The 18,799-nt window shown below is 34.8% G+C and overlaps 1 protein-coding gene across 8 annotated transcripts in view; it reads right to left on the minus strand.

Moving 5' to 3' along the window:
* The window catches only part of REPS1 (RALBP1 associated Eps domain containing 1), an 86,357-nt gene that overhangs the window by 5,770 nt on the left and 61,788 nt on the right, over window positions 1–18,799 (minus strand). For 3 of the 8 annotated variants that reach the window (XR_012124277.1, XM_073219665.1, XM_073219662.1), the window contains exons 9-16: window positions 17,606–17,727; window positions 14,062–14,142; window positions 8,541–8,628; window positions 7,696–7,797; window positions 5,629–5,701; window positions 2,748–2,866; window positions 1,858–1,919; window positions 14–199 (exon numbers count right to left, since the gene is read on the minus strand). Coding sequence is in view for 7 of the 8 variants with exons in the window: in XM_073219665.1 (XP_073075766.1) it covers window positions 14–199; window positions 1,858–1,919; window positions 2,748–2,866; window positions 5,629–5,701; window positions 7,696–7,797; window positions 8,541–8,628; window positions 14,062–14,142; window positions 17,606–17,727 (833 nt within the window). In the remaining variant the exon portion in view is untranslated. The remainder of the gene's footprint in view (window positions 1–13; window positions 200–1,857; window positions 1,920–2,747; window positions 2,867–5,628; window positions 5,702–7,695; window positions 7,798–8,540; window positions 8,629–14,061; window positions 14,143–17,605; window positions 17,728–18,799) is intronic. The other 5 variants (XM_073219666.1, XM_073219664.1, XM_073219669.1 and 2 more) reach the window with 3 other exon arrangements.

The raw sequence follows: 18,799 nt of genomic DNA on the forward strand, positions 1-18,799 counted from the left end.
CTTGAAAACTGACCGGCAAGACCTCAAGATGTTTCTCAGCTTCATCATCTTGTTCTTCATTTACATTTGATGCAGCAAATACTTCAAATTGGCTGAAATCTGCAAAATTCGGTTGTTCTGGTATCTGCTGAGGTGAGGTACTGGTGTGAGTTATTAGGCCATCAGCATCCACTGGGCGATGCACAGCGGGACCAGGGGCCTATACAATGGTTTAAAAAAGGAACAAACATTTTTATTGTTGCATCATGTCACAGAGTAGGCTTACTTTTTTTGAAAATATAAAGATGCTGTTTTACTATCCTTAAATTCAAGGAGGTGAGCTAGTGACATTTAGCTCTAAAAAACTGTAAATGAAGTGCTGAGATACTCTAAAAATTTAGATGACAAGACAAATCTCCGATAAAAAAGATACTTTCACAAAATTCTTGTGAAGAGGGGAGGGTCTGGCTCTACTCTGATTCTCTACTTCATCTATTTTTTCTTAACTGGGTTACTGCATAATAATTGGTTAAAATCAATGCTCTAAGAATTCTCCCAACACTTTACTGTATTCCCTTCTATTTGTCCTCCACTCCTTTGCCAGACCAATCCTTCTAAAATCTTCAATCTAAAAACACATTTACTGAGTATCTACTTCAGCCAAGTACTATGATTCTAATAGTGAACAAACAAATAAGTTCCTGCCCTACTAAAGCTCACAGTCTAGTACAGGATAAGAGATAAGTGAACAGGAAGTTAAAATACAGTACGAAACATTTTATGACAAAGTAGAGGATGCTATGGAAAAAATATGAAGTCTTTTCCGTGCTTACGCTTTAAAAATTCTTAACGTTCAATAAGAATTATATTCTTCTTAGTATGATACATGAGATGCTCTGCCCCTTCCTCACCTCTTCAGTTTCATTTCCCACCACTACAGTTGTATTGAACTAACCTGCTTTTACCTGAGGAATATGCCAGGCTCACCTCACACCTCTATGGCTTGTGGATGCCATTCCTTCTTGTTGGAATTCCCTCTCACCAAGAAATACCATTTTATCTTTGAAATCTCTGCTTAAGTCTTACTTCCTTCATTTACTTACACCTTTGACCGGACTTTATTAGCTAGTGAAGCTGTGCCAAAGCACTTTATAAATATATCTGCTGCAGCCCTTCTATTGTAATTGTTGTTTATAGGTCTGCCTTCCCCACTAGACAGGTTCTTGAGTCATGAGACCAATTTGTTGGGTTTCACACCTTAATCTAATTGAAGTATATTTGTTGGCACTGTAGATAAAATACTGAAATATTCAAATTTTAGTATCTTCCAATGATTAAGAAACTGTCTTTTTAAACACAAATAATCAGTTACATTATAAGAATATAAGAAAAATCAACCAAATTCAATCATGTAAAAGGTAGTCAGTCACATAAAACTATTAGTTATAATCCAAAATCTATTTTGGAATATAATAGTTTTAATGCAGATCAAAATGCCATCAACCTGGTAGGGATGCAAAGGCCATTTAACACTTTCTTTACAGATGGCTTTAGAGAGGCATTGAGGTCACTTGGAGTCACTGCTGGATCCAGGACATAAATGGCTATCTCCTAACTCCCAATCCATTACTCTTTCCAAGATATTATCTCTTGGTTCACTTTTAAGGTTCTTTCAAAAACTAATTCGAGTCATTATTGGAATTCTTATCTTCCAAAATAAGACTTAGCTTCCCAGAATTAAATGCTCCTTAAGAAGGACAGTTAGGTCCATTCCTGATCTTCATAATAATTCTAGGATAGAATCAAATACCTAATTGACAACTTGGTCATGGGGACAGTAATAACTGGTGTTTAACAATGAATACATTGGAAAATTACCTGCGAAGGCTGTGGTCTTGGAGGCACTGCGGGAGGATGGGTAACAACTCCAGCCTGTTGTCCTGTGTAAATACACAAGACTTCTTTTTAGCAAATACATAATTATTTTGCCAGCAGAACAAACAGGCTGGAGGAATGTGATCAAATGATGATTTCTAAGAATGTTTGCTAAGTATTAGAAGGTACATACTCTCTTACGGAATTTTCTAGCTGTGAAATCTCAGCCTTTTCTCAGACCTCATTTCTCTTGTTCTATTGCACTCTCAACATGCTCTTCTCTTTGCATGATACTGTACATTCTTGGTTTTCCCACATTTCTGACTGTTCTTCAGCTATCAAATATGAAGACCTCTAAGTTTTCCCTTTTCAATTAATACTTCACTCTGTCATTTCTACATAAATGATTCTCAAATAATGCATCAAATATTCTTAGCCCATAAGCCCAATGGCCTGTTATTTCCTTTTCCTCATCATTCCAAACTCATGTCCAGAAACAGAATATCACCCTCTGTCCTAACTTCTCTATTTCTGAACAACATAATAACCATATGACCAGTTATATAAAAATTGAAACCCTGGAGTAAGCTATGACTCTCTCTTTTGTAAAGCTAATTTAAGACTTACTGGCTTTCCTTTCCTGTTATCTCCATATCATTCTTTTAAAATTTCTTGTAGCATCTCTCAGCTTCCCACCTTTATCATTTGAACTCAAATATACTTTGGATAGTCCTTAAAAAAAATGTCCTCTCATCTGCTAACTTTTAAATTCAATTAATTTCTTAAGATGAACAGCAAAAAATAAGATATATTAAGAGAAAATTAAACAAAATGTTGTGTCTTTCACTTTACAATCAAATGATAATAAATACTGTGGGGTTCTCTAACCCTACCTGTGGTAACTGTAAAGGTCCGATTCATATCTAAAGACGATGATCTAGAATGAGAGGGCTGTGGCCTTGGTGGGGGAGGTGGTGGTGCAGTGTTATCAGGTGATGCTCCCGAATGAGACCTGCAAAATTCACCCTGTTATAGATGGTTGTACTATTGATATTGGAGCCTTTTATTTTTTAAGCATTCAAAGTTGGTTAAGCAGCAAAGGATCTTATTGGTGTGACATTTTCTCAAGTAGGTACACCAGTAATACAATAAATAAATATAGTAATGTTTATGATATGCACAAAACAAGTGGTTAATGTGGCAAATAATTGTTTTTATAAAGCATAATTATACATTTAAAAAAATTTCAACAAACGTGAAAACAAAGTAATTAATATGAATTCAAGTAGACTGCAAACCTAATGTAGTTTTTCCCATTCATTATAAAATTAATCTGAAAAACAATTTTCAAAAAAGAGAAACTCTACTTTCAGATATGGGTAACTTTTTTTTTTGGTTTCACATATTTTTACTTACTTACTTACTCACTTATTTATTTATTTATTTTTATTTTTTGAAGAACATTATGTTTACTAGGCTCTCCCCTACCCCAAGTCCCCCCCCCCCCACAAACCCCATTACAGTCACTGCCCATCAGCATAGTAAGATGTTGTAGAATCACTACTTGTCTTCTCTGTGTTGCAAAGCCCTCCCCTTTCCCCCAACCCCCACATTATACATGCTAATCATAATACCACCTTTCTTCTTCCCTGCCCTTATCCCTCCCTACCCTCCCATTCTCCCCAGTCTCTTTCCCTTTGGTAACTGTTAGTCCCTTCTTGGCTTCTGTGATTCTGCTGCTGTTTTGTTCCTTCAGTTTTTCTTTTGTTCTTATACTCCACAGATGAGTGAAATCATTTGGTATTTGTCTTTCTCCTCTTGGCTTATTTCACTGAGCATAATACCCTCTAGTTCCATCCATGTAGTTGCAAATGATAGGATTTGTTTTCTTCTTATGGCTGAATAATATTCCATTGTGTATATGTACCACATCTTCTTTATCCATTATCTACTAATGGACAATTAGGTTGCTTCCATTTCCTGGCTATTGTAAATAGTGCTGCGATAAACATAGGGGTGCATCTGTCTTTTTCAAACTGGAGTGCTGCATCCTTAGGGTAAATTCCTAGAAGTGGAATTCCTGGGTCAAATGGTAAGTCTATTTTGAGCATTTTGAGGAACCTCCATATTGCTTTCTACAATGGTTGAACTAATTTACATTCCCACAAGCAGTGTAGGAGGGTTCCCCTTTCTCCGCAATCTTGCCAACATTTGTTGTTGTTTGTTTTTTGGATGGTGGCCATCCTCACTGGTGTGAGGTGATATCTCATTGTGGTTTTAATTTGCATTTCTCTGATAACTAGCGATGTGGAGCATTTTTTCATGTGTCTGTTGGCCATCTGAATTTCTTCTTTGGAGAACTGTCTGTTCAGCTCCTCTGCCCATTTTTTAATTGGATTATTTGCTTTTTGTTTGTTGAGGAGCGTGAGCTCTTTATATATTTTGAATGTCAAGCCTTTATCGGATCTGTCATTTATGAATATATTCTTCCATACTGTAGGGTACCTTTTTGTTCTATTGATGGTGTCCTTTGCTGTACAGAAGCTTTTCCACTTGATATAGTCCCACTTGCTTATTTTTGCTTTTGTTTTCCTTGCCCGGGGAGATATTCATGAAGAAGTTGCTAATATTCACATCCAAGAGATTTTTGCCTATGTTTTTTCTAAGAGTTTTATGGTTTCATGACTTACATTCAGGTCTTTGATCCATTTTGAATTTACTTTTGTGTATGGGGTTAGACAGTGATCCAGTTTCATTCTCTTACATGTAGCTGTCCAGTCCTGCCAGCACCATCTGTTGAAGAGACTGTCATTTCCCCAGATATGGGTAACTTTTAACTTATTTCAAGTTTGATGTTTGGTAAATTGAGGGAGAATGTGGCTCAACTATTTGAGGTCCGATTCCTGTGTCAACAAAGGCCATCTTATTTTAGAGGCAACATACCTTTGCTCCACTAGCCCTAGAGATTTACTTATTTGCCACCAATGTCTTCTAAATTCTGTAAAGAGTCTCATGGACTTTGGCAGTCTGACCCTCACTTAAAGGGATAAAATGTAGAATAAGACCTAAGATGACTGAGACCTCTAAGTAACACAAGAACTATTACATGAAGTAGCAGCCCTTTGACTCTTTAAGTTTTTTAGAGACTCTATATTACTAGTCTCTCTTTATATCTTTCTAGGCATGTGGCAAAACGTTACTCACCACATATAAAAAGCAAGGGAAAAAAGATGCTTCTGTCTTGCACACAGTTTTCAGTGGATGATAAAGCCCTTGCAGACAAATCCCTTGCCATCCTCACCCTCTCCCACTCCTTTTTTGTTTGTGCCTGTAAAGTTCTACATAATGCAGATCTTCAGGGTGAGGAGGCAGCCAACACTAAGCTGTAGTTCTAGATGGAGTGTTAAAACAGAATTCTTTTGCTTCTTGCCATAAGGCTATAACAGAAATCTGCACATTTATTACAGAAACAGACTTTCAATGTTTACCTACTAAAAGGACTGTAGGTACTACTACTAACAAGAAGTTATCAGCTCTTTGTGAACCTTCTTGCATAGGATACCATGAAGATAATAAGGGTTCCTTTTGTTTTCCTGTTAAAGCTGGAAAAAATTAAAATTATTTCCTTTATATAAATCATTAAGTAACCCAACAGCCTTCAGAGAACCAAAGAACTGAATAGAAAAGAATAATTTATACTTGGTTCTAAGTAATTCTAAATATTAAAATGTAATGAGATGTTTTAATGAACTTTTTATTGACAGAAATACTGACCTTTGATGAGTTACATTGTTCCCAATCTGTTCTGGGTCCGAAGTAAAAGAGTCTGAACTACTGTAACCATCTGCTGATTAAAGGGATATAGTCTATTTAATAATAACCATTTCTTTACTTTTTACCCTATGTACCCCAAACAAATAATAACTGAATTACTATTTCAAATCAGAGGTATTCAAGGACTGGCTAACAGGTTAACAATTCATCCTAGTGCTATTAACTGTAAAATTTAATATATAAATCAATAAATTGTGGCATATTTATACAGCAAATTACTACATACACAGAACATGTTACAATCTAGAAAAGTTAATATTTAATGGCAAGGAAATATAGAAGATTGTAATATAGTACATATGTTACCATTTCATGTCACATAAAAATACATGCACAGAACACAGACTAAGGCTGACAATGAATGTTAATCACGACCATTATTAGAATAGTGAGACTATGAATAATTTAAATTTTATTTTATTATATTTCTACAATAAGTATGAATCACTTTGGTAATGAAAGAAGTCATTTTTAAGGAAAAAATTAGAAATATTTTAAAGAAAACTAATGAGGAAATATCATTTTCAGTTTTCTAAAAGTGAAGGAGCAGAGCATACCAGACAGGTAATGGTTATGAAATAATAAAGAAGTTTTAAAATAGAAACTCTATTTGGAGGACTACTACAGCAGACTTTCAAGAATTATAAATTGAGGGGACTTATTATTTGGTTTAGCTTCATTTCAAATGCATCTCTTTCCTTTTTCTTGTCAAATCACTGAATTACTTATTTGGTACAAGAAGGGTGCTGGAACTAACGTATTTCCATTTGGATGTTCTAATAGGAATCTCAAACTTAAGATGCCCAAAGCTGAACTACTATTTTTCCTCAACAAACCTGCTCCTATCACAGCCTTCCCCAATTCCTAATTGCTCAGGCCAAAATCCCTTGAATCACTCCTAACTCCTTTCTCTCTTGATCCTGTATCACATAGGTAAGCAAATCTTGTAGCCTTTTCCTGCAGCCTAGCTTAAGCCAGAATCTGACCTCTGCTCTGCACTTCTACCACTGACGCCCAAGGTCAAGCCATCTTCGCCTGCTTGTGTTACTATAACTATTTCCTAAATGGTCTTCCCCTGCTTTGTCTCTTGCCTTGTTCTGGCCCATTACCAATATAGCAACTAGAGTGACCCTGTTTAAAAAAGGAAGGTCAGACCTTGTCACTTCTCCATCAAAACCTTCTAATAATTTTTCATCTCATTCCATCAGTCTTACACTGACCCCCAATTAGTACTGTGCCACTTGCTACTTCTGCCTGCCAAATTCACCAACTAGTTCTATTTCAGTATTTGCTTGCTTTTTCCAGTAGAAGGCATGTTTCCTAAATCAGGGTTTCACATTTGTTAGTCCCTTTGTCTAAATGTCCTTCCTTCAGATATTCATGGAACCAAATTCCTCAAGTTTTAACTCCTTCAAGTTTTAACTCAAATGTCACCTTTTGGTAAGGTTGTCTTTGACCATCTTATTTAAAACATCACTCCTTCTCCCCTTTTCCAGCTTTATTTTTATCTCAGCATTGACTACCTCCTAAGATACGAGTTACTTTCTTTTTCCTTTTTCTCTTATCTCTCCTACAGATGTAAGCTCCATAAGGGCAAAAAAATTTTTTTTCTGTTTTGTTCACTGCTGAATTCCCCCAGTGTCTAGAACAGAGCCTGACAACAGTATTCAATTAACACTGGCTGAATGAAAGTATATACAATTTCTCGTAAGAGAAAAAGAAAGGAGCTAGTGAGAAAGAGCAATGGACTCTGGCTAATTGAGTCCATTAAAATTAAAATCTGGCTAACTGAAAGGGATGGCAAAACGGAAGGCATACCTTGAACACATTCAGGTGGCAATGGGCAACCATGTATTCATACAGAGGGTAGAGTACTGAAGAAGGTCAACTAATCTCTACTTTATTCATTGAAGATAATATTAAATAGCTATACATTTGAGTTACTCAGACTCTAAATCCAGACTTAATAAACTTCAAATGGAAGATGTAATGCAATCTTTCACTTACCTACAGTATTTCCAGAAGCAAATTTCACTGATGAATTTATCTTATTTTCTTCTGAAAGGTCAGAAGTTTTCACAAGTAATGGGCTAGTGGGATTAGTATGATCTAGTAGAGAATAGGTAAAAATACAAAGTACAAGTGTTTGAACTAATAAATTTATGAACTGCGGAGTACAATACTTTATTTAGGTATTCAAAGTAGCAGCAGGTAAATCCAGGGGATATAAGACAAAATAGTATTTTTAATAAAAACAAATAAAAACCTATTGGTAGAGAATTTTGTTTTCTGCTACAACAGAAGATACTCTATACTGAAAAAGTGAATTTGCATGTTCACACTTTGTTAATTTCATCCCTATAGGGCAATTAGTTAAACAAAAACACCAGAGAAATGGCTATAAAATAAGTAATTTATGATAATTGACTTACACGGAAAATAAATCTACCTCTGAGAAACCCTAACTAAAATGTGTAATCCAAATGAGGAGAAGCTTCAGAAGTTCAAGCAGAACATACAATTTTGAAGCCAAAATTTATTGTAACTTACATCTCTTCAGTTGAAAGTAAATTCACAGTGATCATAAAAACCCACATGATATTAGAAAAGTCAGTTTCCAAATGTCCTTATTTTAAAACTTTATAAATTCAATAATTTCCTTTTTAAAACTATAACATTAAAATAGATATACAAGCACACACACATATATATATATATATATGCATACTTGTGGAAAATACTGTGTTAAAAAATAAGCATTTAGAAAAGAAATGTGAACCCTGACAGAATAATTACTTGTGTATTTTAGTTTGGTGCTAATCTAAAATACAAGCCTGCAGCAGCATCCTTACCACTGCCAGTTCTCTTAAGTTCCATTTCCTGCATGTGGATTTTGCTTGGAGTCATCCGAATGGGAACTGGATGAACAATAGCAGTATCCTAGAGACAAATGGGAGGAAATACAGAACTTGTATTAAAAATGCCAAGTTGATACCACAAAATAATCAAATTAACAACACTTTAAAAACTGTTGGATAGACTTTCTCATTCAAATTAAGGCAAGTGTGAAAATTTTTAAAAGCTGTAGAATTATATTTAAAAATCAGGTCCACTATATATGCCTAGTAGTCTGATTTCTTTTATAAAAAGTACATTTTAACTTTTGAGTGAAAAAAAGATCTTATAAAAATATGATTTAAGATATTATTCAAAAGCAAAATGTGAAATGGCCTGATGAAATTACAAATCTGAACCTTTGAGATTAAAGTTAACTATTTCATGAGAATCTTAAAGACTAAGTAACAGACTGAACTCATTTTCACTAAACTGCTCAATAAAATGTCACACTTTTCTTCTTCATATATAGGACAAAGTTAATGAGATACCTGTTGTAACAGTAGCATGATACTTTCTACGAATTAGTTTTATAGAACTGTTTAAAATTTAGCATGAAAACTTTCATAAAGGAATCCATTTTCTAAGAGGAATAACTAAGACTCCTACTCTAACATGTATAATACTTTTCATCCCTGTAATAATCTGACATTCCAAAAATTCATGAGTGGCACGTCTAGTTAGAAGCAAGTAACTGGCAGAATACACTTCTGAAATGAATAAAGAGAGCAACAAAAGGAAGAGAGGATCCAGACAAATGGTAGCCTCTCAGAAAGGGAAGGGAAAGAGAGAGGCGCACCTGTGTACACAGACAGGCCTGGCCCAGTTGCTGAGACCTCCAGGGGAACAACCAGAATAGGATCAAGCATTTGGCTTAATAGCAATAGCCCTGTTCAGAAAACACTGCAAGGCAGGTTCAACTCCTTCTAGGAGTCGGTTCACAATCTATATATGCCACTGCTAAAGACTTAACTTGAGATCCTTAAACTTCAAGTATCAAGTACTGAGTGAAGTTTATAATTTAGTGTGAAGGATAATGGCCTTTCAGTTGAACTCAGACGCCGTTTTGGTGACAGTATGCAGTAACACCAAACCTCTGCTGGAGAAAGTGAAGTTTCAGCATACCACCTCTTGTTTGACAGGTGTTCTCGGCTTAGTCTTATAATCTCTAAATTTAAACAACTTATAACAAATGAATTCTTTATTGCAATATACTGATAAACCCCTTCATAGTAATTTTCTCCCCTCAGAATAGTGATATTCTAGACATAGTTCATGTATTATTCCATAAACCTAAACTAAACTTCCCTTAAAACTCTAAAATTATAAAGATGAAGATTACAGATAGAAGTTTAGATTTCTCATGTAATAAAGAGTTACTCTCAGGAAAATATAACAATACACTAAGATGCTGTTTGTTATGTTACAAAAACATGGCTTTGAGAATACCTCTACTATTAACTTAGAATGGCAGAAATAACTACTATGAGAATTGGAATTAAACACTGTTAAGGCAAGATCAAAAAAGAAAGAAACAATAGTTCATGAGACATAAAGTTCTTACTCCAAACTTGAAGGGAGGAAGAAACAAGCAAGGAAAACATTAGATGCTTTAACTCATAATATCCATCTAATATATATTCTGTGTATATAAAATCACACTTATAAAGGCTGTAACAGTTGGAAATATTACGTAGACTTTCCATGTATTTCCAGCACAATAAATGGAAGTCACGATAGTGACTCCAAGATAAGAAAATCATGGATGTTCTATTCATTCTTCAAGTAATTTGCCTAAGTCTGTGTACCAACAAATGAATTTTCTGTTGCATACCTTCAACTACTGGTTGCTATGAGCCTGCAACTGCTTTACTCCAGTGGCTCCTGCTGCTGGCAGGACAAGGCAAACCCACCCACCACCAGTGACCAGGCCTAGCCCCAGGCTAGTGTATGAGAAGTTCTGTTTGTGACTAATGTACAGCAGGATAAAGAGAGCTTTGACTTCAAGCATTTCAATAGCCAAGTAAAGAGTCATGAATGCTTCTAAGCTTCTGAGTCCTGAGCCACAAGACGCCAAAGTAACACTCTCCCTGCTGCAAACTAGCATCCTCAAATTAAAAAATTTAGAAAAAAAGTATAAAGACCCACTGGCAAGCTCTGCCCATTCTCTTCTACCTATTCAAATCACCCAAAGCCTTCCAGAAACCCATTCCTAATCATTCATAGCATATGTGTACCATATATTTGGGCACCTGAATTTATACAATTTAGTACTTTATTGAACATTGTATTATGCTCATTTGACTATATTTTCTACTTACCTAAAATCCCATTATCCTGTCTGTCTGAATTCATCCCTGCCTACTAAGTATTACTGTGTCACTAACTTAGTTCAGGTGCTCACATCTCTCTCTTGTCCCGTCCATGCTTCACATTGTTGTCTGAGCACTCTTCCCCAGCTCCCTCTTCCTCATCTTGTCATGGCACCACTTGTTAGCTCCTAGGGTCTGTGATACCCTTGTTCTCCTTGGTCTAGCATACAAAGATCTTCCCCCTCTGGTTTCAACCATTCTTCAGGCCCTGTAATTGCCCCATGTTATGTCTACCCTATATTCCCACTGCACTAAATTGACCCTGCTCATGAAATTCTGTTCACAATGCCCTTGTCCATTTCTGCCCATTCATAGTGTCATTCAAAACTCAGCATACCAACATAACCTCATTTGAGAAAACTTTCCTAAATACACTGGGCTGAGTTATCCCACAGTTCATAGCCCACTGCTTTGTTCATGGCTATTTACGATAATTATCACAATCAGCTACATTACCATCATCAACTTATAATGATTAAGCTGTGGTTTACTTAAGACTGGATATTTGTTTTTGACATCTTTGTATTCCTAGAGAATATCACAGGCTCCTAGAAGGAGGCTCCACCAAAGCAGGTTGAGTCGTTTGGGCATGTAAGTGATCAAGCTAACAACCCTCTTTTCATACCCTGAATTACTCAGAAGTTCTACAGCACTCAAGATCAGGCATAAATCACGACAAAGACTAGTGTATTACACTTCCTATCAGTCTAGAATTTCTTAGCAGAAATAGTTTCTACAAGAGGCTATTAACTGATAAGCAGCTGAACAAAAGTAATCAAGTTTCTGGAAAAGAGATATCAGAAATTCAATTTCACCACAGTTCTGGGAGCCTAATAATTAACCATCTCAGTTTGCACGTGAGGTCACACTACACTGTGTGATAGCTGTTTCTAAGTGCTATGGAACACTGGAGCTTTTCACAGACTTCCACTCTACTGAGCAAATGGCTAATTATCAAATATTGGCTTTTAAAACATATACCATTAAGTATTTCCAACACTGTAAGGTATGTAAATTCATTATTAAAACTGCAGTGTTTTCTTTTCTCCTAGGTGATTTTCTTCTATTCTGAATGCACCTTATTATAATCTTCTTTATAAAAACCTTGCAAAAGATCATTTGGGATTGTGGCTACAGACTATGTTCTGTAGACAAACAATATGTCACTTAAGTATTAAATGAAGGCTAAGAAATTCAGATCCTCAGTGAGGGCAGGGCATTCTCCTAATGGAAAATTTTAAAGTGAGATTACTACTTGGAGAATAAAGTTTACATTTAAGTTTGCCACCATAAAGCCAAAAGATATTTCTAGGTACTATATTATAAAATCTATCAAATTCAGAGGTCTAAACTGAAGTTTAAAATGTCAACTATCATTTTAAATTTTCCTACTGCCTCCTGCCATCCTAGAGACAACTAAAGAAAATACTGAGCCATATTATTTTAAACACTGCAACTGCAGCTCATAAATTTGAGTATTATTTCCAAGAAGTTATAAAAACATCATTGTTATTAAGTCAAGTATTTTGTTGTATTTCCTGCTAGGCAAAAGTCAATTTGTTTTGCTTCTGAGTTCTAGGTTTTTATACATAATATCTAGGTTCTTTCATGGCCTGACAAAGAATCATACATGAATGATTATTTTCCTCTCTCTTAAGAGTTAGGGAATAGAGAGTTTCTTCATTCCTACATCAAACCTTCCTTCCCAATAAAGTACTTTTATTAAGTACTTTTAATAAAACTAAATTGTATAAGTAGGAGATAATAATAATATGGAGACATGAAACTTAGAGCAAAGGCAAGACTTTCTTTTAGTTCACAGTACCGGTCACTTCCCAAAAGACCTGAATTATAGCTGTTGATAAACAGCAAATATTTTAAGTGTTGCCTTTTTTATTTCTTCTTCATTCTTCATAGATTAAAACCAAAGATTAATGCCCTCAAAGTAGCAAGAATAGAGAAGCAAAAGGCACAGATAATCTACACATTAACTGTCCTTTGAATAATAGACTATAAAATAGATACTTAAAACACTTTTTTCCATCCATTATCCATTTGATTTCAAAATAGCATCCTCCATATTTCAAATAGATATAAATTCTTTAAAATAATTAAACACACCTAAGATCCATGAATTCCAACTGTTGGCGATGTACTACTATTTTTAAATGCCACTTCTCCCAAATCCAGATTACATAACAAGTCATTTTTACATTTAATTAATAAATGCTGGCTGCATTTGATCAGGAACATCTAAGATTCTAGAACACTTTGGGTCACTTTCTCCATCTTTCCACTCAACTCATCTTTTAAAATCCTACCTTTACTCTCTTCTTCCCTTCCTACTTACTTCCTCTTTTTTTGGAAAGGTACTTATTATTAGCATGTCCTTCTCATTAAAAGAAAAAGCAGGAGTGAACATTGAGAATAATGATTAACGACTAAGGTTTTTAAGTTCTCAAGTAACTTGAGGGACAAGTGGGTATATATGAAATTAATTCTATAGGGATATAATTTATTTTTGAAATCAGGGTGTGAACTTTGTAGCATTTTCAAAGCAACACAGTAAACCACAGGAAGACAAGACAGAGGCTCCTTTGCACAATAGAAATCTGAGCAAAAACTCCGTATTGTTTTGTTGAACTTGATTCTCTTTAACAGAACTCAACAAATTAAGTCTAAATACTATCATCTGGACTGTTAAAAGATGACATTGCATATTTACATACATAGTACATATTACATGATGTGTAAGCATACAAGTAAAATAGTATTTAAGTGTCACTGTACTGAAATAAGCAGTAAATGCTCAATAAAATAAAACACAATTAGCAAATGAAAACAAGGTCAACTAAATTGATTTTCACAGAATGCTACTTTAGACACATGTACCAGATTTAAAACCTTAGTTTTTCTCACCAAAATAACTAAATAGAGAATGATAAAAATGTTCTTTCCACAACTAAGCACACAAAAATTGAAAAGCCTGCCACCATTTCTCTCTAAGCATTCCACTGAATCATGCGTTATCAGCTAAACACCATAATGAATGGAATTTGGGTTAATAAAATTAATTTCAAACAAGCAAGCTAAGTGATTGACTTACAGGATCAGCTGGTGCAATGTTAGAATCAAATTGGGTCAGAGTTTGTGAGCTTGAAGAGCGTTCACTAAATGTCTCCCACTGCTGAACAGACAGAGGAGAGACAAGTCAGCATGATGAGAAAGATGGAGTAAAAGATCACTGGAGAAGATTTAGCAAAGTAATTCAGAGGTTGCACTGCAAGTTGTGTTTCATAGCCCTGATAAAATTCCATAATTTCTATTTTTCCATAACATTTTATGCTTATTATGCTAAGTTACCTTGTAATGTGAGTAGCTTCACAATCAAATGTATAACAGTAATTTATTGTAATCTCTATGGAAGAGATTCAAAGTCTCACAGAATTAAAATTCAAAACACAATGTAGGAAGAGTCTAGGTGGTATAAATGGTGACAAAGTAAGAATGTAAAGGGTTTTGTCTTGACTAGGAAAGAATTCCTTCAAATCTTCTTTTAAAATTCTAAGAGTAATGTACTGTATTGATCTAGTGATGTTAATGAATCGTGAGTCCCAAAATTTTGGTCAAAACAAAGCAAGTCAATGTGACTTGCCAGTGCGACCCCTGAAAGATGATTCAATTATGTACGTGCACATATTTTATACATACATATAGAAATTTAATATAATTGTAAAATGCAAAGAATTCTGGAATTAATATATGTTTGAGCTTATGTCAATCTGTAGCAAGTCAACCCCTGCAACCAGCACTACAAACAGGGCCATGCCAGATCACAAGACAGAATTGCCAATCAGGCACCCATCCCCGACCCCATGCTAGAAAAATCAGAATGCGGCCACAATGAGAGCAAATAAAGCACCTGAGTATGTGTTATATATAGAAGATGTATTTTGATATGAAACACTACTCTTCTCAAAGAGGTACACAAATATCAATATACCTCTTAAAATAGGTAGAATGGTAAATCAATTTTAGTAAATTCAATTTATTTTGAATACTTCATAATAGTATAGGATTTTTATATCAAAATTTTATTAACACTGTGCCTAAAATTTGGCTCTTAAACATTATCAGTTATCCTCTGAAGAGGGAGAAACATCCACACATATACAATATATACACACAAAATGTTTACACACAGACACATCTACCTCATTAACCAAAATCCTTTTTATAATTCAGTATGAAAGAGTATACATTTTTATGCTTCAAAGTTCAACTATTTAAAACCTTGATATTAATTTGAGAAGACATGTAGAAATTAAATATTAGCAAATGCATCGATGAAACTTAACTTACAAAAAATGGCTAATACAGTCAACAACTTTACCTACAGATTAGTTTTAAAATCATGAAAATTAAGGTATGCTAAGAAATACTAATACATTGCAAATGTTTCTTGAATAAAAGAAAACCCACAATAATTCACTATTATCATGGGACATCACTTAGGAAAGTGACTTACCAATATAATTAATTTCTTCTGTAATTATTGTTGCAAAGAAGGACTTTTAAAAATCCTAATTATCTAACAGTGGAGAAAAGTTAAGATGCAGAAGATTTTTGCCAAAAAGAAGGCATTCACCTGTTTGGTGGCATGAAATCTTAGTTGGTTTTACATAATTCTATGTAAGCTACCTGGAGAGCAGAAAGACAATCTTATCTCTATAACGAATAGGTAAGAGCACAGGCTCTGGAACCAGACTACTTGAATCCTAGTTATGCTCTACAACCTTAGGCAAGTTATTTAACCTCTCTGTGCTTCAGTTTCACCACCTGTAACATGAGATTAATGATACCTACGTCATAGAATTGTTTTGAGGAAGTAAGTAGTTAATATATGTAAAGCACTTTCTAACTAGAACTGGCACGTCAGAAGTGCTCAGTAAATGTTAGGGATTATTATTAGTGTTATTATTATTAATAGTGTTATCCCCTACAGTACCTCATTCATAGCATTCATAGTTGCAGGTGCTGAATAAGTATTTGCTCAAAGAAATATTAGTGCTTTGTGGTAGAAAATCAAAATGGAACTTAAATGCCATATCCTAAGTATGTATTTTTTTATAAGTACTATTAAAATGTCTCAAAAATCACTGTTAGTTGTATTAACATTTTGACTTTCCACATGTAGTAAAAAAAAAAAAAAAAAGACATTCAGGACCTTATTATCAAAAACTATAAAATGAAAATTGCTAGGAATATATACGAAGGGAAAATGCAACTACTGAAATCAGAATTTGGAAGGGACTTCCATTCCTAGCCTTCAATGATCACACAGGATTTTACTTAGAATGAAAGATGGACTATAGAATTGAGATGCTTTAGAAAGAAAAAATACTTTTAATCTCATATTGCTCTTAAAAAAAGACAGAAATGAATAAATGCAGCATAATCAGTGGTTTTAGGAACAATGATCCTACTCTCTTTAAAGCCCCTCTACTAGTAAATTCTTTCTAGGCTTAATTCCTCTCTCTAGAAAAACACTAATATGAATGGTTTTACATCCAACAGTACAACTTGTGGTATATTAAGTCTCAGACACAGGTATCTGTGATTACGTCATAAAGCAGCAGCAAGTACTTTAAGCTTGCCGGTTACTTCTCTGGTTTTCAACTGCCCCAAATTAACTAGTATCTCTTTAATTCATTATTTCTGGCTTTAAAAGACATGGAAAGCAGAGCTGCTTAGATTTTTTTCCTGAAAGTCAGTAACTTTTTTATATTTGTAGCACTACCTAAAAGCTATATAAAAAACTAAGAAAAAAATGTAACTTGTTCACCAGGAACTGCTCTAACAGGCTAGGCCAGTGCTTTTCAACTGGAGTTCTCCAGAGCACTAAGGTCTAACAGAAGGGCCTCGTGGTGCTGCAGCGTTGCAGAGCCTCAGGCCCTCTTCCCTTATTCTAAGCAGAGTGGCCCTACTTTTATTGTTCCAAAGTAATGGGAGGGATGGTGCATTTGCCTCATATTCTATTTTGCATGCTGTGCTTGGTCTTCTATGACACTATCTTTATCCACTGTATTTAATAGGGTTAAATCATTCCATGTTGTATTGAATGAAACTTAATTGTTATAAAGAGCTTGGGTTGTAGAAAATACTTTTTTCATTCGGAAAGCTGGACTAGTTACTTCTCACATCACTTCCAATGCTAAGATTCCAAATATATTAGTATGTACCTTGCTTACAGGAATCAGAAGGCAGCATGACACAGTGAATGTGGTAGCAGAAATCCAGAATGTCAAAGCATCTGTGTTCAAATCTTAGCTCTTGTCCCTCACTGGCTATGAGATACGTTGGCCCAGACATTCACCCCTTTCATTATTAACTTTATGTGTCTACCCTGTCAAATTCACAGGGTTTTAGTAAGAATGAGTGTTGGAAACCAAATCAATAAGTACGTTAAAACATCGAAGAGTCACGTGATACATTTATCACAGTCATAAATGATATGTCCTTTCAACTATGCATGTATGCTGAAATATATGTAATAACTGAAATTACATATATACTGAATTTACCAAGTTTTGAAACTTCTTACCTTAAAAATGTTAATGTTAATGAAAGAAAAGGAAAGCTTTGCTAACCTCACTGCTCTGGTTCAGCTCAGGCCAAGTCTGGTTTAATGACGGCATTGATGGTGACTTGCTCGGAGGCGCTTCTGCAGGAGAGCCTGAATAACCTACCTCACCTGGCTGATCCCCAACATCTGCAATTTAAAAATAGAGAAAATGCTCTATAAACAATGTATTTTAGTTTAGGAATATTTATTTTTAAAAAAACCTAATAGATTTTCATTAAGAAGTAATTTATAATCTGAATTTCCTTCCCTACAATCAGGCAATACTTTTTCCTTCCACTTATTGTCTTTCCATGAAAATAAAATCTAGTTAGGAATAAATGGAAAAAAGAGTGTTACACATAAAAATGCAATAAGGCACATGCTTTGAATCATTTTCTGATAAGAGGGTTGGATTTGTATCAGTTCCCAAAGTGTATTTCATGGAATAGTAATCAGTAAGGTGCTTAATAAAATTAGGTTTTCTGTTCAAATAAATTTGGGAATACTATAACCCCCTGTTGGAGCATCCCCATACACATTTCCATATCAAAGACTTGTAATGTCCTAGAGCGAATAATCTTTATTTAAATCAGTTTTTCCAGGAAAACAAGCCTTTTTAATCAAATAAAACCCCTCAGTATTCCCTTGGGATATACTTTGGGAACTACTAATTTATAACTAATTCACTCACATTTTCTCTACCAGTCTCCCTTGTTACCAAAAGGCAGCACATATTTGCAAGGCAGCCAGCAAAAGGAGAGGAAAAGTCCCAGGCATGGGCAAAAAACAGAATCAATGCGCCCATGAAACAAATTCATTATTAGGCTCCATGGCACTTACAGACTTAACCGAGATAGCTGCAAATCCATGACAACATTTCAAGTGATTTTAAAAGTTTCGTGGTAGCATATTCTACTTTTACTGAGTTAAGCTTTGAACTCCCTTAAATCATAATTTAAGAACAAGGAATTTCAGTGGTAACTAAATTCTCATTCCAATCTTCGCAAGTGTTACATGGCCTTGAATACACTCTGTCTGAAAATCACATTAATTATCAAATTAATGGAAGTACCTATTCTGTTTAGAACCTATATCAAAAACATGATTCTAGTATCTGTTACTATCCCAGTTGGACCATGGGCAAGTTGAGAAAGACAGCACCTGAGTTTCTCCATCAGAAAGACATTTGCCATTGAATGTTAGCACTGCAGTACAAATT

The sequence above is a fragment of the Manis javanica genome, chromosome 13, assembly GCF_040802235.1.
Source record: "Manis javanica isolate MJ-LG chromosome 13, MJ_LKY, whole genome shotgun sequence".
In the NCBI taxonomy this organism is placed as follows: domain Eukaryota; kingdom Metazoa; phylum Chordata; class Mammalia; order Pholidota; family Manidae; genus Manis; species Manis javanica.